The 20,164-nt window shown below is 45.9% G+C and overlaps 1 protein-coding gene across 3 annotated transcripts in view; it reads right to left on the minus strand.

Moving 5' to 3' along the window:
• Positions 1 to 695: 695 nt before the first annotated feature.
• PSMF1 (proteasome inhibitor subunit 1) overlaps positions 696 to 20,164 on the minus strand; it is a 40,425-nt gene continuing 20,956 nt past the window's right edge. The window contains exons 5-7 of one of the 3 annotated variants that reach the window (XM_014456419.2): positions 4,982 to 5,035; positions 3,498 to 3,656; positions 696 to 1,754 (exon numbers count right to left, since the gene is read on the minus strand). In XM_014456419.2, the coding sequence (XP_014311905.1) occupies positions 1,727 to 1,754; positions 3,498 to 3,656; positions 4,982 to 5,035 (241 nt within the window). In that variant the 3' untranslated portion in view covers positions 696 to 1,726. Of the gene's footprint in view, positions 1,755 to 2,527; positions 2,943 to 3,497; positions 3,657 to 4,981; positions 5,036 to 20,164 lie in introns of those variants that run through there. The other 2 variants (XM_006089368.3, XM_023754341.1) reach the window with 2 other exon arrangements.

Raw genomic sequence — 20,164 nt, forward strand, 5'->3', positions numbered from 1 at the left:
AGAAGACTAACAAGTATTGGCAAGGATGTAGGGAAACTGGAATCCTCATATCCTGCTGTTGGGAATGTAAAATGGCACAGCCACGTTGGAAAACAGTCTGGCAGTTCCTCAAAAAGTTAAGTATCAAGTTATCATATGATACAGCAATTCCATTCCTAGGTTTATATCCAAGAGAATTAAGAACATATCTCCACACAAAAACTTGTACAAAAATGTTCACAGCAACAGTATTCATAACTGCCAAAAAGTAAAAACAATCCAAATGTCCATCAACTGATAATGGATAAAGAAAATGTGGTATATTAATACAACAGAATATTATTCAGCCATAAAAAGGAATGATGCACTGATACATGCTACAACATGGATGAACCTTAAAAACATTAACTGAAAAAAGCCAGGTGCAAAAGGCCACATATTATATGATTCCACTTATGAGAACTATCCAGAATAGTCAAATCTTTAGAGACAGAAAATAGACTAGTGGTTGCCTGGGGCTGGAAAGGAGTGAATGGAGAGTGGCTGTTCGTGGATATGGGGTAGTTTTTTTTGCAGTGGTGAAAATGTTCAGGAATTAGGTATAGTGATGGGTGTACATAATGCGGATACACTAAAACCACTTAAATGCACACTTTCAGAAGGGTGAACTTCGTTAAGTATGTGGATTATATACAAAGTTATTTAAAAAAGAGAACTAGGTTATTAAGTGCTGATATTTATTAAGGCTCCAACCTTTAGGGTTCCAAAAAACAAACCCGAACCATTCCCATTTGCTGCTTGGCAATTACTTATGGCTGGAAGGAAGGACGTGGCCCGACTACAAGCAGAGACAGCTTGACCAAGAAGTTCCTAAAAGCCCCCATGGAACTAAGACATCATCTGTGTTACTCAATGTCCTTGATGCAAGGAGACCCAAACACAAAAATGGCTGATTCTTCAGATGAATCACTAAAGTTTCTGTTTTCAGAAAACAGAGTTATGTATTGGACTATCCTTTCGACCTTTGCTACTAGTAAATCTAAGTGGCAAATTTACTGTTTTGATCTTGTCTTTTCTTTGAGTCAGGGTCCTAAAAGTGATCTACCCCCCTTCCCTGCTTGTTAGATGGTCTCTGCTCAGATGTTCCTTTAAGCCTCCTTTTAGAGTAAAGGATGCTTTTATGAGTAAACTGCCCATGTCGTTTTGGTAGCAGGTATGAGCCAACTGCAAAACAAAAACATTCTATCATTGCTGGCCCCTCGGGAAGCAAACTACGATTGATGACTACATTTGCAGCTCTGCCTGACCTTGGGCCCTTCTCCAGAGCACACGTGTTCTAAAGGACCAAGCTGGTCTTTTACTAGGTTAGTGCTAGAGATGGGGTCTGCCAGAAATGCCCAGAGAGCCCACTCATGCTAGCCTCTCCACCCTGGCCCAGCCTCCACATCTTAGGTTGACCTTGGGCCTATGGGCCAATTTATTTTACCCCTAACCCACTCTCCAGCAGGGCAAACAGGGAGTCCCAGGCTATAGCACATTAGCAGATACCTCAGAAAGGCTCTGGTAGCCCCTGCCCACAGAGAAATAATATGTCCTAATTTAGGGGAAGGAACCCAAGGAGCTGAGAAGTGAAAGGACCCCAACATGGCTGAAATGCTAGTTGTGGAGCCAAAGTGACTAGTCCTTTGATGTCTTGCGTCTGAGCCTGGTGCTCTATGGTGTTCTCTCCACTCCAGCATAAGGTTCATCACTGACCCCATCTGTCAGGCCTCGGGCTGAAAAGGATCCGGAGAACACCAAAGGTCAGGCGGGCCTGGACAGAGGGCACAGGCTTCCAGGGGTGGGGCTCCCTCGGGGTGAATGCCTTCCTGGGTTGTTTCGTGCTTGGCTAGTTCTTCCATCCACCCAGCCAATGGCTTTGAGGCTGGCCTCCTGCTCCTCCCGGAGTTCCACACCGTGCTTACATGGAGCCTGTGCTCCTGTGCTCGGCTGGGCCCCACGGAGGGTGAGAGGCACAGAGTTAGACTGTAAGTACCACAGAAAGCCTTGAACCTTCATTCTTTTCCTTCTGCCCCAGGTCCCAGGGGTCGGCATACATAGCAGACATCAGAATGGGAAGGGCACCTCAGATTTCATAGGTGGCACAAAGCCATGGGAGGGGAAGGGACTTAGGGTCACTCAGTAAGTTAGTGGTAAAAAGAGATTAGTGCTCAGGTCTGTTGTTTGTAGGCTGCCACTGCCCAGGCACAGACTCAGGCCTGGGTCAGGTAAGGCAGAATTGGAGGGTTCTGCCCTCCATAGAAGCACGCAGTCTCTCTGCAATGTGCCTGCCCGTGTGAAACCATCCTTGTGACCTATGAGGTTTCCAGTCACTCATTTTCATCCACGCAGCCATACTGGGACCCATCTTGGTGATGTCAGGAGCCAACAGCAATTTATGAAGGGAAGGTGCCTGAGAAGTAAGAATGGGCCCTGGGAAGGAAAAGTCATTTAGCCCCACAAAGATTCAAGCTCATAATTGGAAGGAACTGTGCAGTAAAGAAAAATGGAAGACGGCAACATGACTTCTGTATTGACATTTGGCTCTTAATAATAACATCCAAAATGCATTTTGTTCTTAAAGCGCTGCACTGGGTGGAGGGTATATGTTGCCGGAGTCTCCCTTGGGAAGTGGGGAGGAGCTGGTGGTGAGAGAGACTGACTTCTCTTTGGGACCTATATGCAGCCAAGTGGAGAGCTGCAGCAGGTGCTGTGGCTCTGACAAGGAGTAGGGAGGCAATCCCAGCCAGCCTGCCAACACATGGGCAGAGTCCCTTGCCCCCAGCCCGTAAGAACACGGTTGCTGATGGGGCCAGAGGTGGTAGCTCCAGGAGAGTGGAGGGAAGGCTGGGATGTTACATTCTTGAGGCGCTCACAGGTACATGTCATCGTAGCCCGGCGGGGGGAGATGGTCTGGGTTAGGTCTGGAATGGAAAGAGGGGCTGGTGAGTTGGAGGGATGAAGGGCCAGGGGCACACAGGCGGACAGGACCCTGAGCTGAGGGAGCCTGTACTCCAGAACGATGGGGTGGTTCGTGCAGTTTAAGAGCACACGTGTACTCCAGAGCCAGACAGCCTGGACTGAATCCTGATTCTTCTGCCTTGGTTAAGTTACTTCATCCTTCAAGGCCTCGATTTTCTCTATCTACTAAATGCGGACAGTAATATCTATCCATGAGTGTTGATGAGGATCCAGTGGGTTCCTGACACAGCTCAACACAGCGAGGGAGTCGCTCCTCCTCCCCTGGGTCCTCTCTGAGGGGAACTGAGGGGAGGGAGGCACTGAGGAACGGGGTGCTCCTGGAAGCTTCGGGAGGAAGTGGGGGAGGCATCTGGCAGGGCCTGGAGGAGGCTCCACTCTCTTGCCAGTGGGGGATGGAGCTGCTGGCATCTGTGCCTGGCGTGACGCCTTCGTTCCTGCAGCCCTGAGATGAGCTGTCATCAGGTCCTACTTCTCAGCATACCTGAGTGAATACCTACCCAGCTGGGCTGGTCCCAATGGGTCCAAAGGGGTCAAAGCGCGCTCCTGGGGGCACAGCGCCTGGAGGAAGCCGGTTTGGGAGGCCCGAGGATGGGTCAATAGGTACTCTTGGGTAGCCAGATCTCAGAGGATCCACAATCATGCCACCTCTCCGATACCTGAGGCAAGAAGGAAAAATGGGTCTGCAGGTATGGCAGGGAGCTATTGGAGAAGAGGTGAGAACAGACTAAGAATGCCTGGGCTTCTCCTGCATGGTGGCTCAAGCAGACACGCGGGGATGGCGGCCTGAGCACCAGCAGGAAGTGGGCAAAGAACATAAATAGCACAGTCCGGACCTTTGGCTCTCCAGGGTCCCTGAGCGTACAAAATTGAGACTCCTGCCGTGACCTGTACCCAACGGGAGCAATTTGATCAAGAACAGGTGCCAGAACTCGCCAAGGTCAATGCAGAACCATCACGAGGCTCTGCAGGGCACTACTTTAGGTCTAAGGCCTAAGGATAACATTGAGACAATCCATGCTGCTAGCTTTTCTGCTGTTCATTTAAAGAACCTCAGGGCCATCTATGGACTGCCTGTGGGTCTTCCATCTGGCTCCTGACAGCATCTCTCTCATGGAGTTCCATGGACCCAACCTCATGTGCTCAAACTAGGACACATGTGCTGACGTTCCCTAAACTTTGAGGTCACTGTTCAAGCTTAACTGTGCACTTCTGTGACTTCATCGCTGTCTAAAATCAGAAGGTCAGGCTGGGACACTTTGCAGCACAGGTTAAAATCTAGTGTGACTCATTCAGAGAAGAGAGTGCATAGCTGAGGCTGTAATGACTTCAGTGGGTGTGTGACAAGAACCACCCAGAGCTTATTGGGGATTAAAGACTCCCCTTATCAAGCAAGGTGACCTCTGAGTAGCCCTGAGATGTCCTAAGGTCTGTAGCCCACACCTGATAAACCCACCTGGTATCCTGCCCTCCTAGGAGGGGGCTGCTGTCCTCCACAGCACAATAGGGGCCAGAAAGGACAGAGGAGCTGCCCGCAGTGCTGGCTTAGCCCCTCCCCCACACTCAGAGCTCTCCTGCAGGGCTCCAGGCATGGCAGAGCAGAACAATGGCAATGACTTCTCAGCTCCTCAGCAACAGACTGGCTCCTTCACCCCAAAGGAAGACTGATGAAAAGCTCTAGAACAGTGGTTCTCAACCTTCCTAATGCCGCGACCCTTTAATACAGTTCCTCATGTTGTGGTGACCCCCAATTTCACTGTTACAAATTAAACGTAATTAAAGCATAGTGATTAATTACAAAAACAATATGTAATTATATATGTGTTTTCCGATGGACTTAGGCGACCCCTGTGAAAGGGTCGTTCAACCCCCAAAGGGGTCGCGACGCACAGGTTGAGACCGCTGCTCTAGAATTAGAAGATGAGCTGGGCTGAAAAGCCAGGAGAGCAAGCTGTATTGCTGCCACTTCCCCAGCAGTACTCACCCAAAGGGGTCTAGGTCCTCTCCCCCGACAGCAAATGGGCCCAGGGGATCACACCTGAAACAAACAAGGGACAATTACTGTAAGTCCCAGAGCAGCCAGGCACCTGGGCTCCTAGGAGCCTGAACCTGACTCCCAGGCTTGGGGACAAGGGAAACCCCTGCATGAACCATAACACAAGGGATATTTCAAAGTGGCCCTTGGCAAAGACTAACACTGATAATGTTACGATGGCTGAATACAAAGCTATAAAACATGGAGAATCCCAATCTATAGAAAGGAAAATATTAGCAGTGGTAACCGCCACATGAATTTTATTTTATTCACACCCTTCTCAAACTCTTAAACTTTGGATAAAGAACTTAGACCAGAAGATTATTCTAAAACGCAAAACCAAAAGCTCAGATTTAAAAGCTTCCAAGGGTAGAGTGAGATGTGTACTCACATACAGCGAACACAGTGCTTCTCAACCTTTTTTTTTCTGTTTATGCACTGTAGCCACCGGAGGCCCACAAACCATTGTAACCGCTAAGATTTTTTTTCACCCCTCTCCCATTACCCTCATTGACAATGCATGAGCTAGGAGAATAAATGGAGATTCTGTATTATATAATATATATGCCCACAAAATAGATCTCGCTCTCAAAAGCTTTTTGTATCTTTACTATATTCTTTGATCCAACAATTTTATGTCTAGGTAGCAATCTTAAAGAAAGAACACTTAATTCAAATTAAAATATCTCCATACAAACTAATCAAGGGAAATGGGTCAGCCTAATTGGGGACCAGTTAGGAACATTAGGGCATATCCCTAAATGTGGCCAAGGAAACAATGCTCTTAGAATGTTTTAAAATGATGTGTAAAAATGTTTATGTTCAAATGTTAACTGTGGGAGAAAAAGGGATTATCAATAGCCTAAGAAATCAACTGTGAAGAGCGTGGTTGGGTGTGGATAAATAAAACTGGAAAGAAGCGTACTGAAAATATAAACAGTGGTGAGTTTCTTCTATAAAGGATATGGATATGAATGTAATAAAATAAAAAAGATTTAGTATTTGAAAAAGTGGTCTTTGGAATCTGCTTAGTATTTGAAAAAGTGGTCTTTGGAATTCTATTCTTTGTTACTAATGTTGTGGCCCCACCCCATAACAAAGAAACAGAATTTCCAGAGGATGAGGCCCAGAAATCAGGATTTTAAAAAGATTCCCAGGTGATTCTAATGTGCAGCCAAGGTTGAGAACCACTGATTTAGATGAACTAGGTTTCCAAGGGAAGTTATTGTTCCCAAGCTGTGGTTCATGGAGCTGGCAGTCAAAGTCTCTGGTGGCCTCCCACCATCCTGGCTCACTGGTCAGACCAGCGGGTGCCAGAGGGCAGCAAGCATCTCACCTATCCCCACAAACTGCCCCCTTCAGAGCAGCAGGCAGAGGGGCTTCTAGTGGCTATAAACATGCCTGGGAGAACAGTCTGATGGCTCCTGAAACATGCAGCCATCTCCATTTCTCTCTCCTGGGCCACAGAGGGGGGGAGAGGAAATGGAGAACAATGGGGCCTAGAATGGCAGCCGCAAGGCCAACCCCAATAGTTTGTGTACTTGAAACTGTCACAACATGCCCTTTAGGCCAGTGGTTCTCAACCTTCTGGCCCTTTAAATACAGTTCCTCATGTTGTGACCCAACCATAAAATTATTTTCGTTGCTACTTCATAACTGTAATGTTGCTACTGTTATGAATCGTAATGTAAATATCTGATATGCAGGATGGTCTTAGGCGACCCCTGTGAAAGGGTCGTTCCACCGCCAAAGGGGTCGCGACCCACAGGTTGAGAACCGCTGCTTTAGGCTCACACTCAACACATGCACCCTTCAGTGAGCTCATTATGGCACATGCGCAGAATCCATTTTAAAGTAGTCTCTGTCCTGGAGGTGCTGACTGAGGCTCTAGGGCAGGGGTGGGCAACCCCTGGCATGTGTGCCAAACATGGCACGCCAGTAACTTTTGCTGGCACGTGAAACCCTCTCTTATAATCTTCCATTTACAATTTTTTTCTTAATATCGACTTTTTTATTTTTCAGATAAATTCAGTATAGGTGCATCTTAGATAAATAAATAATTTTACATAACAAGTTATCTTAAAGACCATAGACATGGATTGATGAGAGAGGGGAAGAGCAATTTCAATAGTGTTGAAAACAAACTATTGAGAACTTGGAATGCCATTCCAGAAATTTTTTTCTGTTTAAAAACTTTGCAACAGCGTTACTCTCCATGTTTTCATCCACATACGTTTGTGAATCTTTGTTCTCAGTGATGAATTTTGTTAAGTCTCGTAATAGGAGTAGCCTGACGGATGAAAGTAGTAGCTTGTGCATATCTCTGAAGGTCACAAAATATAAACCTGATATAAAATCTCTGTCATCAGTGATGCAGCAGCAAAAGTCCCACTGATAATATCTAATGGAGTCATAAAGTTTTCTGTCGGACTATCAGTGTACATGTATACATTAAAAAATAAATGTATTTTTCATCATCATACACTGTGTTTTTGTCGCTCGAATGAATTTTATTATTTCTTCAAGGTTCTTCACATACATACACCTTAAGAGATATCAAGTAGGCGTAACATGTTCTCAAAAAATTAGGGTTGGCACACAGAAGAATTTTGAGTCAGAGATTTTGCTGGTTTTGGCACGCACTCACAAAAAGGTTGCCCACCCTTGCTCTAGGGTTTAACATAAGAAAGTAACTTTTGCACATGGTCCCTGAAATCCAGCCCCCGCTACTTCATCTGGTAATCAACAGAAGGAAAGAGTGTTGTATAATTAACCCGTAGGCACTTCTTGGCTGGCCCACAGGACAGTATGTCCCAGCTCGAAAAGGGGCCCCTTTAAAGGATTTGAGGTGAGTCTAGCCACAGTTTCCTTCTTATATGCTCCCCCTCCTCTCAGACACACAACACTCCTCTCCTGGATACACAACTCCGGTGGGTGCCATGCCAATGGCTGAGGTGCTGGAGTGGCCTCAGGGCTGGGATTAAGAGACTGGGCTCTGGGCTCTGAACTCTGGTTGGGGAACTATCTAGGTGGTTGGCAGGGGTCTATCACCAAACCTCTGCATCCCCGTCTTCTAAGATGTAAATCTAAGTAGTGACACTCACAGGGGCTGCTGTTATGGTGGAACATAGTGTGGCCATGAACAGATTTGTTGGCAGTTCGAAAGGCCTGGAGGGACGATTAACAGCAGCCACCATTTACCGTGAGCTTGCTTTGTGCTAAATTTAGTTTTTAGAAGATTGAAAATTTTAATTTTCACCCTGGCCGGTTTGGCTCAGTGGATAGAGCATCGGCCTGTGGACTGAAGGGTTGCAGCTTCGATTCCGCTCAAGGGCATGTACCTTGGTTGCGGGCACATCCCCAGAAGGGCGTGTGCAGGAGGCAGCTGATCGATGTTTCTCTCTCATCGATGTTTCTAACTCTCTATCCCTCTCCCTTCCTCTCTGTAAAAAAATCAATAAAAACATATAAAATTTTTTAAAAAAAATTTTCTGAATAGGTAATGCATTCACCAGTTTCAAAATTCAAGAGTAAAAAAGGATACACACATCCATAATCTTAGGCTAGCTGTGTTTTGGAATTCAGAACTTTTCGTATTTTAGAAAGGTCAGGTAAGTATGTAATATATATTGTGCAACGCTCCCAGGCAGCACCCTGTACCCAATACCCTAATATTTCTGCAAAGTAAATGAATAGTCACAAGTGGGATAAATGAACATATAAGGAGCTTCATGACACTTTAGGTCAGGTTTCCTATCAAACAAGGTTCAGGACCAACCTGATTTTGGGGGAAAACAAACAAAACAAAACACCATGGTTTTCAGATCTCTTTTGATTTCAGAATTATTGTTAGGAGATTATGGACTCTGTAAAAGTAAAAACCTCCTTCTCACTCTCCGCCCTCCCCAACCTACCAAGTCTTCAGTTTCTTGTATGTCCTTCCAAGACACTCTTTGCAGCAGCCCTCTGACTATGTGAACTTGTTAGTTCAGAAAAACAACTGACAATATATATTGCCAATGATAAAATTCAAGCTTTTAAGTGAAAATTAGCAATTTGGAAATATGTATTTATCACTAACTTGATGGCTTCCCAATAATGATGCTGATGAGATTGGTAATATTAATGAATGATTTTTTTTTATATTGTGTAATAAAATGTATCAACATTGAGCAGATCTGCACATCTCAGTGAACCAATATTTTCCAAACAATTGATACATGATTTTCTAATATCATGCATGGGTAAAAGATCCACTCAAAAGCATGAAAGAGCAGTGGCGTTTAAATGTAATCTATATATATAAAAGCCTAAGTGACCGTTCGACCATTCGACTGATCGCCATGACGCACACTGACCACCAGGGAGCAGTCAACTTGGACAGATGAAAAGAGAAACAGGCGACTGAGTCTATGAAAGATTGCAAACAGGTGGGGCTGAGCTGCAGTTCGCATTGGGCAGCCGGGCCATCGGCCCAAATTCTGCTGCTCCCCAGGCACCACTCGGGAGGTGCAGCGCCCCCGACCCCCATCAACACCTCCGGTCGCATCCTCCCCAGGCAGCCGCAACCAAGGGATGGAGGAAGGGAAAAAAGAGACCACGAACTCCATCCCTAGCGCCCACCTCTTCCTATCAGACCGGAGCCACCCCAGGACTTGCAGGACGTGGGTGGCCTCGCTGCACAGCTACTGCGACTCCCTGGTCTGCCCTGGGTGACCCTTGGGTACTCACCCCACTTCTCTGAGCCTCAGTCAGCTCCCCTAGCGAGGCCATAGGAGCTCCACCCTAGGGACCCACTTCTCCATAGCTGGGTGCGGCAGACCAGGAGATGCAAGGGGTGGCGGTAGAAGACTTGGGGGGGAGAGGTGGGAGTGGGAGGGGCAGATGCTCAACTGACCAGGATGAGCGGGGCTGGGATGAGCCGAGCGGCTCCTTCCCAGCGCTTTGCGCACTACTACATCCCTTGGGGGATGTTGGATGCTGGTTTCAGCACTATCCACGCCGAGGGACCCCACCTGTGCAGAAATCTGTGCACTGGGCCTCTAGTAATGTATAAAGCATTCACTGACATGGATTTGGATTCTAAATTACAACTAACCCTTAAAGAAACTATCACATGTCAAGTTCTGGTGAAATGCAAAGAACACCCATGATTATTTGAAAAGCTTATTAAACGATTTCTTAAGTGATAAAAACATTATCACTTACTAACTACAGAAACAGAAATGAGAATCTGTCTGTCTTCTATGTTAGATATTAAAGAGATCTGCAACAATGTAAAACAATGTCATTCTTCTCACTAATATTTTCTGTTTTGGAAAATATAGTTATTTTAATAAAATTTCTTACTTATTTTAACATATAATGGGTTTATTACTGTCATTTTTTTTTTAAATATATTTTATTGATTTTTTACAGAGAGGAAGAGAGAGGGATAGAGAGTTAGAAACATCGATGAGAGAGAAACATCAATCAGCTGCCTCCTGCACGCCCCCCACTGGGGATGTGCCCGCAACCAAGGTACACGCCCTTGACTGGAATCGAACCTGGGACCCTTGAGTCCGCAGGCCGACGCTCTATCCACTGAGCCAAACCAGTTCTGGCTATTACTGTCATTTTTAAATTAATGGCAAAATGTGTATTTTGAAATGTTGGGCTGTAATTTCTAACATGATAAACACTGACAGACATACCTCAGACAAGAGCTCTTTGGGGTCCTCAGTAATCTCTGAGAGTGCAAGAGGGCTCCTAAGACCAGAATGTTTGGGATCTGCCAGCATGGGAAATATAACTCAAGGAAGTTAAAATATACACACACACACTATATATATAATAAAACCCTAATATGCAAATTGACCAAACGGCAGAACAACCAGTCACTATGACGTGCACTCAATGCAGGAGCTGCCCCCTGGTTGTCAGTGCGCTCCCACAGGGGGGGTGCTGCTCAGCCAGAAGCTGGGCTCACGGCTGGTAAGCGTAGCAACAGAGGCAGGAGCCTCTCCCGCCTCCGCAGCAGTGCTAAGAACCCCTCTGAGGGGTCCTGGACTGTGAGAGGGTGCAGGCTGGGCTGCGGGGAACCCCCCCTCCCCCAGTGCACGAATGTTGTGCACCAGGCCTCTAGCGCATGCGCGCGCGCACGCGCACACACACACACACACACAAATGTTCATAGGGTGCAATTTAAAATGAAATACTGGAATGCTAAAAATACCCCCCCCCCCAAGTTAGGCAAATGATAACATAGCTGTATTATATAATATCAGATGCTAAAAACCATACTTAATACTTTAGTCAATGAATTATGAAATTAAAAAAATATATAGAACACAAAATATTGGGAACATTAAAAATATGTAAAGATACAGACTGGGATTAAAAATGAATTTTGAATGACATAAGAGCTTTATAGCTAAGGATTTATTTTTAGCAAAGCTGGTTAAGCATGGAAAAAATTATTTTTTCAAAATGGGGAACAGGATTTGGGACAGAGTCTCCTGACTGATGGAGGACAGATGGAGCAAAGGGAAATGGATTAGAATTGTAAATATTAACAACAACAAAGTTAGGCTTATATGAAAACAAACAAAAAAAATCAACAACCTCCCTTACAGATGGGCTGTTTTCAGTAATTCTCCCTAGAGATCTCAGGAGTAGATCTACTTTTCACCCTCAATTCTCCATCACAATGGATGTCCTCTCCATCTATACCAACATCAAACCCAGCATCAATCCAGCAGACACAGTAGCCTTTGATGAGCTCTGACATACCTCAACACACGGTTAGAGAAGCAACTCTCTTTATGCACTAGGGCAGACATCCCAACTTCGGTTTGCATTTGGAGGTTTATGGGATAGGCAAGATGAGGGTGTGGAAGGTGAGGGGTGAGACAGAACTATGTCCTATGGGAAGAGGCAGAGGCTGCTATTTCCCACTGGGAGCATATGCCAAGCTTTTCAGGGATGGGGTAATTATCACCCTGCAGTACCAGATGGGTCTGCTGCTGTGTTGCTCTTTCTCTACCCCCCAATCTAAAGCCCCACCCCCAAATTAGGCATTTGAGGGAAAAACAAAAAGGTGAAAGTGTGAGTGCTGTGCTGCCCAGCAACATGGTGGTAGTGGTGGTTATAATAAAGGAATGGATGTCATTACAGACATCTGGGCTATAAAGAAAAGGGGCTGGCAAAGAGTGGGGGTGGAGGGAAAAGGGGGCTACAGAGGGAAGACCTGACAGACTCAACTCACTAGTGGCTGACAAAAAACCTCCTACACATCCCGCCTCCTCTTCCAACGATCTGTTCTAGTTCAGTGTCCTAGTCCCGGAAACAGCCTCGCTTGAGAAAAACCTAATGGGGCGGGGGGAAGGAGATGGGTTTCTCCATATGCTCCACATTGAACTTGTACACAAACTGATTACATGAACTAAAACTGAAGGGTGCAGTGAGGAAAGCATAAGCTGAGCCGGACCCACAGAGGAGCAAACCTCAGTCTTCACCCTCCCAGTTAGATACTTCAGGGAGGTTATGCTACTGCCCTACCACTGTCTCCTCCCCTTGTAAAGTAGGGTTGCACTGATCTTCTTGTAGGTCTGTCTGGAAGACGAGTAACTACAAATGAAAGCCAAGATCTGGCCTTTACTCCTGTCCTCGATAAATGGCTGCCAGTGTTGATGTAAGGAAACAATGTCCATAAGAGCCTGGGTCTAAACACAGTCACTAAACACACCCTCTGGGTCAATCCCCTCACACCAATGTGGCTCCACTGCCTCAAATCCTTTTATGGGGAGAGGACACTAGGTATTTAAAAACATAAAACAAGGTTCTCTCTGGGGAGACCCTCTACTCATTACACCTTCAGTCTTGTTCTCATCTCTACTGTTGTCTGAATGGGACCTGCTAAGTATTTATTCAACGTTTACTATATTCTGAGCAATGAGCTCAACATGTGACATTCATCAAATTCAATCCTAGGAAACCTCTGAGACAGGAATAATGACCCCAAAGTGCAGATGAGAAAACCAAGGCTCCGAGAGGCTACATGTGCTGGCAGGTAAAGCTACAAGGTTAGGATGTAAACCCAGCCAATCAACCTCCAAAGCTTGTTCCTAACTGCCATGTAATACTCTCTCCTTGACACGGGGGTTGGATGGGAGGCAGAAAGAAGGGGAGTAAGTCCTGCCTGCTAAGGGTGGTGTGCAGGTGTGGTGAGGCTCGGCCTTCTGCCGTACCCCTCCAACCCACCAGGCTCTTTAGCCAAAAGCGCTACTGCCAACAGGATCCTTCAGTGGTTTCCACCTGCCCCCGGGGAGAGTCATGTACTCCACACCAGGGGCCTTCCAAAATCCATCCCATCCTCCACAGCTGTAGTATCCTAGGACTCCAGACACGAACTCTTCCTCTAATTTCAGGGACAGTCCCATGCATCTGGCCTAGTGTTCCCTCAGTATGAAACAACCCCCTGAAAGAAATGCTATGAAATAATTCAGACACATAGCAGAGGTAGCACCTCCTCCAAAGCCTTTCCCAGGGTACCCATGAAGGATCTCTGCACTAACCTCTGTTAATGGCGGCTATCACTTTAATTTACTCCCTTGTTTTCAAAGCCAGAGGAAGAGTGTGTGCCTCCAGGGTAGGGGTCCAGCCCTAGGGATCTCTAACCCACAGGAAACATTTGCAGAATAGAGAACTCATCAAGTATGTGCAAGGCATAGTAAGTCCAGATGATGGAGCTACAACAAGTTGAAAAAGTCGATACTTGGAAAAAAAAAGCCAATAATCTTGGGATTAGACAAAAATAACTGAGTGGGTCAACCCCAGGCTAGGGGCCCCCGGTTTTGGTTAACACACACAAAGGGCAGGAGAGTGCAGAGCCGGCTGTGCCTGCAGCAGGCTGATTGGCTGACACCATTCCCAGGCTCTCTTCTCCATCTTGTGGGCCTAGAACAGTGGTCGGCAAACTGCGGCTCGCCAGCCACATGCGGCTTTTTGGCCCCTTGAGTGTGGCTCTTCCACAAAATACCACGTGCGGGCGCGCACGTACAGTGCGATTGAAACTTCGTGGCCCATGCGCAGAAGTCGGTATTTTGTGGAAGAGCCACACTCAAGGGGCCAAAGAGTCGCATGTGGCTCGCGAGCCGCAGTTTGCCGGCCACTGGCCTCGAACAATGCCCACATCTTCCCTAAAGCCTTTCTCAGCCCAAAGACCAAGAGCCTTCACAGAGGCCCATGCCACTCGCTTGGTAATTATCCACCTTGATAAGGAGTATTGTATCCTGTCCCTTCCCTGAGCGGGGAAACCTGCTGTAGGCTCTGCAACCACTCACCACCGCCACTCCCCTACTCCATCTGTACCAGCTCTAGCTACCCTACCTGTCCTTCTAGGGTTCTGCAAAGGACAACCCTTCAGGCAGGAGAGAAATCTCCTGTTTAGAGGTCAGTTCCTTCTTGGGGAAGCCTGAACCACAAGTGTGGTTCAGGTTCTGCTTCTTAAGTGTTCCCAAGTACCCTGCTGTTCCCCTACGAGATGAAATGAGAACAGAGCCCAGATGCTGTCACTGGCCTTAGTGACTCACCCAGAGCTAGATCTAGTGAGCTCAATGAATAGCACAGACTTAAGAACCTAAGTGGCTCCTCAGCCTCTAAATTTTAAAATAATTATCCATGAATGTCTGGATTATTTCTGGACTCTCAATTTTATTCCCTTGCTTTATATGTCAGTCCCACACTGTCTTAGTTACTGTAGCTTTGTAGTAAGTTGAGAAGTATAAGTCCTCCAAATTTATTTTCCCCCAAGACTATTTTCACTATTTTGGTTCCCTTGCATTTCCATATGAATTTTAGAATCAGTTTGCCAATTTCTAAAAAAACAACTACACTAACAAACAAAACCTTCCAACAAAAACACTCTGGGATTTTGATTTGGATTATATTGAATATGCAGATCAATTTGGGGAGTATTGACAATATTAAGACGTTTTACCCATGAACACGGATGTCCATTATTTATATCTTCCTTAATTTCTTTCAACAATCTTTTGTAGTCCTCAATGTATAAATCCTATACTTCTTTTGTTAAATTTATTTCTTTTTTTTTCCAAAATATATTTTATTGATTGTTTACAGAGAGGAAGGGAGAGGGATAGAGAGTTAGAAACATCGATGAGAGAGAAACATCGATCAGCTGCCTCCTGCACACCCCCAACTGGGGATATGCCCGCAACCAAGGTACATGCCTTTGACCGGGAATCGAACCTGGGACCCTTGAGTCCGCAGGCCGACGCTCTATCCACTGAGCCAAACCAGTTAGGGCTGTTAAATTTATTTCTAAGTATTTTATTCTTTTGGGCATTATTGTAAATGTGATCATTTCCTTAATTTCATTTCCGGGTTGTTCCCTGCTAATGTATAGAAATACAAGCAATTTTTGTGTATTGATCTTGTATCCTGTCATATTGCTGACTTTGTATATCAGTTCTAAAAAGTTTTTTTTTAAAATTTCCTTAGGATATTCTACATATAAGACCCCATGTCATTCGCAAATAGAGATTGTTTTACTCCTTACTTTCTAATCTGGATTCTTTGATTTCTTGAGTGATTGTCCTGGTACTTGTTACACAACAAGTACTATGTTGTGTAAAGGTAGCAAAAGCAGATACCCTTGCTTGTTCCTGATCTTAGGGGAAAGCACTGAATCTTTCTCCATTACGTTGGAGGTTAGCTGTGGGCTTTTTACAGGTGTTCTTTATTGGGTTGAGAAAGTTTCCTTCTACTGCTGATGGCTTTTACCATGAAAGGGTGCTGAAATTTGCAAATGCTTTTTCTCTATTTGAGATGAACATGTGGGTTTTGTCCTTTGTTCTATTAACATGGTATATTATATTGATTTATTTCCAGATGTTAAGCTAAACAATTCTGGAATAAATTTCATTTGATCATGATGTATACTCCTTTTTATATATTGCTGGATTTGTTCTGCTAGTATTTTGCTGACGATTTTTGCATGTATATTCAGAAGGGATACTGGTTTGTAGTGTTCTTGTGATATCATTGGTTTGGTATCAGGATAATACTGGCCTCACAGAATGAGTTGGGAAGTGTCCCTTCCTCTTCTATTTTTTGAAGCAGTTTGTGAAAGATTAGTATTAATAAAAAAATAATTATTAAGGAAATTTTCAAATGGCCCCAAATAGTACAAATAGTAAATTTATGAATCCCCATGCATCCTTCCACTCGTTTCAATAATTATCAATATTCTACCACTCTTGTTTCACCTCTACTTACTTCCTAATGCCTGGTTCTTTAGAGGGTGAAATTACTTTAAAGAAAAAGACTCCCTTTCTCCCCCATGCCATTCATTTATTTGATGAAAAAAACAACAACACAAAACAAGGTCAATTTACTGTGTAAAAATTTTTCATGTTCCATGTTTGGCTCTATCCTCATGTGTCTGTTTAACTCATTCTTCTATCCCTTATGCTTCTCTGAAACTGAAGGTTCGATCTAGATCAGTGATTCCCAAAGTGGGCGCTACCGCCCCCCGGTGGGCGCTGCAGCGATCCAGGGGGGCGGTGATGGCCACAGGTGCATTTGGGGGCGATGAGTAACTGCTATTAAAATTTTAAAAAAATTAATTTCCAGGGGCTGAGTAATATTTTTTCTGGAAAGGGGGCGGTAGGCCAAATAAGTTTGGGAACCACTGATCTAGATTCAGGTTGCTAGGAACTTACTTATAGAAGACACAATGTCTGGCTGTCCTACTTTCAGTGTTAAGATTGATCTATGGTTTCAGGTGCTATCAGTCTGATCCATCTATACTAATAAAAGAGTAACATGCTAATTAGACCAGACGTATTCCGGACGACCATCTGGACGTCCTTCCTGATAAAGCCTGCAGGGTGAAGCTGCCCTCCAGCAGTCCCCAGCGCCAGCGCCTGCAGCTGGCTGCAGCCCAGGAAATGGAGAAGCCGCCCACCCCGCGGTCCCGGGCCGCAGCCAGCTAGAGAAGCCACCCACCCCGCGGTCCTGGGGGAGATGGAGAAGCCGCCTGCCCCACGGTCTTGGGCCGCAGCCAGCCAGAGAAGCCGCCCGCCCACCCTGTGGTCTGGGGGAGATGGAGAAGCCACCCACCTGAAGTCCAGGTGCCTGTGCCTGAGGCTGGCTGCAGTCTGGGAGATGAAGAAGCCACCTGCCCCGTGGTCCTGGACTACCCGCCCGCACAGCGTCCCGGGGGGAGACGGAGAAGCCGCCCACCCTGAGATCCCAGGCCGCAGCCAGCCGGAGAAGCTGCCCGCCCCATGGCCCTGGGCCATAGCCAGCTGGAGAAGCTGCCCACCCCACAGGCCGGGTGCCAGTGCCTGCTGCTGTGGCCCGGGCGAAGCCACCTGCCCACTGTCCTCTGAGGCTGCAGCCGCCCTGGGTGAAGCCGGCCTGGGTCCTGGGTGCCTTTGGCTGGCCAGAAGGAGGGAAGCCTGGTCCTGGGTGCCTGTGGCCGGCTGGAGGAGGGAATTCTGGGTCCCAGGTGCAGGGCTGAGGCAGAGGTGGTTAGGGGTGATCAAGCCAGCAGGGGAGCAGTTAGGGGCGACCAGGCTGGCAGGTGAGCGGTTAGGAGCCAGAGGGGTCCCAGACTGGAGAGGGTGCAGGCCGGACTGAGGGACACCCACCATCCCCCGCCCCGCCCCCCCGTGCATGAATTTCGTACACCGGGCCACTAGTCTATTATAAAATTCCCCATCAACCTTTTATCTAATGGTTTTAGCAACTACCGACAATGTGTATGACAAAGTTTGCAACACGGTGATTTTCTAATTCTTCCACTTCCTCTAAGAATAGGATTTTTTTACCTTTATAATTCTAGACTCTAGGTCTATGATTCCAAAATTAGGGTGGCACAGCCTTCAGGTGCCAATTGTGGAAGCTCTGGGTGTTTTTGCTTGTCATAGTGTCTACAGAGTCCTCATGGCATTAACAGACAAAGGCCAGATGCTGCCTGCTCTACAATTCACAGAATCCTACATAACAAAGAATGCACTGCATCCCACACAACTTTTGAAAGTCTTGTTAGACATTAAAGGAGATGTAAAGCCTACATAAATTATCTGAGTCCAAGACTATTTTTATATATGAACACAAAGTATTTTTCATACTGGTCTAATACAAAATTTTCCAGGAATATAACTGATGTAATTAAGAAACACTGTCCATCCATTATTTTGTTTGCCATTCTCCTATGGGCTGTTTACCATTTCAGAAAAGTCATGTTAGCAATAGCAACACAGTTTATATACTCAGTTGCTGACACGACTCATCTGTATGCACCAGCTTTTGCTGCTGTCAAATTCAAGATAATTCCACATAAAACAGCAAATATCTATGTTTTCCAATGAAATCTTGCTCAGGCATCTAAACAATGAAATACACATTATCTTATTATTAATCAGAGGCCCAGTGCAGGGGAGTAGGAGTGGGGTGGGGAGGGGTCCCTCAGCCCAGCCTGCACCCTCTTGCAATCCGGGACCGCTGGCTCCTAACTGCTCACCTGCCTGCCTGCCTGATCGCCCCTAACCACTCTGCCTGCCTACCTGATCACCCCTAACTGCTCGCCTGCCTGCCTGATTGCCCCTAACCACTCTGCCTGATTGCCCCTAACTGCTCGTCTGCCTGCCTGATCGCCCCTAACCGCCTCTGCCTTGGCCCCTAGTGCCGTGGCTTCGTCTAGAACAGCCGTGGGCAAACTACGGCCCACGGGCCGGATCCGGCCTGTTTGAAATGAATAAAACTAAAAAAAAAAAAGACCGTACCCTTTTATGTAATGATGTTTACTTTGAATTTATATTAGTTCACACAAACACTCCATCCATGCTTTTGTTCTGGCCCTCCGGTCCAGTTTAAGAACCCATTGTGGCCCTCGAGTCAAAAAGTTTGCCCACCCCTGGTCTAGAAGGACGTTCGGAATGTCGTTCGGCTATCCGGTCTAATTAGCATATTACATTTTTATTATTATAGATTACTCTCTTTTTATTTCTCATTTATATTATAGTTAGAATTTTATACCAATTCTATTTGAAACTGAACATTTGGTAAGTAACAATATCTATGAATTCCATTTTGAGAGAGTAAAGGAGATTTCACAGAATATTTATTTTGAAATGGACAGTGTGTCCAAAATAACTGAATTATTATCTACTTAAGGTCTAAAAATCTCCTCCAATTTGACTGCTGCCCAGGCCTTATTCTGAAATCTTGCCACCATATTCTGGTTACATCACAGCCAGAGTATTGTGCTGGGTGTGAGGATACCTGGACCCCAGCCCTGGCTCTGTCTCTTTATTAGTGGTTCATGACCTTACAAAGGTCATCTTACCTCTGTTCCTGTCTGTAAAATAAGAATGTTAGACCAGACAAGCTGTTCCAACCTCTCAACCATTTTTTATTATTCTTTACTCTCCCACAGGACCTAGTATTTCTGAAGATTGCCAAAGAGACTGCCAATTATTACTTACTACAATAATTAAATCAATTTCCCATAAAAATCTAATCAAAAGTATATTAATTGCCAAAGAGAATAAAATAACAATGATAGTTAGCACTTAATGAGTGTGTATTATGGCCTCAAAGTGAACCTTCCTCCACCCTGCCAATCCTACTATTACTACTACATTGTGGATTCCAAATTGGAAAGTGCGTCTCAGCCAGAGACTAGTCTCCCTGGTCCTTCTCTCCTCCCTTGGAGCAGAAGTCTCCAGCCCTGAAGGCTGCTATGCTCATCTGCAAAGATCTTGGGCATGATTTGTTCACACACCATGCTGTTTTGGAAAAGTTCTGAAGTTGTCAAAGGGGTCAGGGGACTCCAATAAACTGAAACAGGCAAGACACTGGGACTACATCCTCTATGGGACAGTACTTCTGCATCTTTGCATTTCCCCAAAAAGCCTGTCCAGGGTCCTGCACACACCAAGAGCTCTGGCATCAATAACTGAAGCACCTCGGCAGCCACGTAGGAGTATGCACACAAGCCCCATGGGCATTGACCCTGGGGCTGACTCAGAGGCTCTTTGTGGACTCCATAAAGGGGCAGGCAGCCTTAAGATGCTGGGTAGTTAGGTGACTAGTGGCAGCGCAAGAACTCACTGCTCT

This window comes from Myotis lucifugus, unplaced genomic scaffold (assembly GCF_000147115.1).
Source record: "Myotis lucifugus unplaced genomic scaffold, Myoluc2.0 scaffold_60, whole genome shotgun sequence".
NCBI lineage: Eukaryota > Metazoa > Chordata > Mammalia > Chiroptera > Vespertilionidae > Myotis > Myotis lucifugus.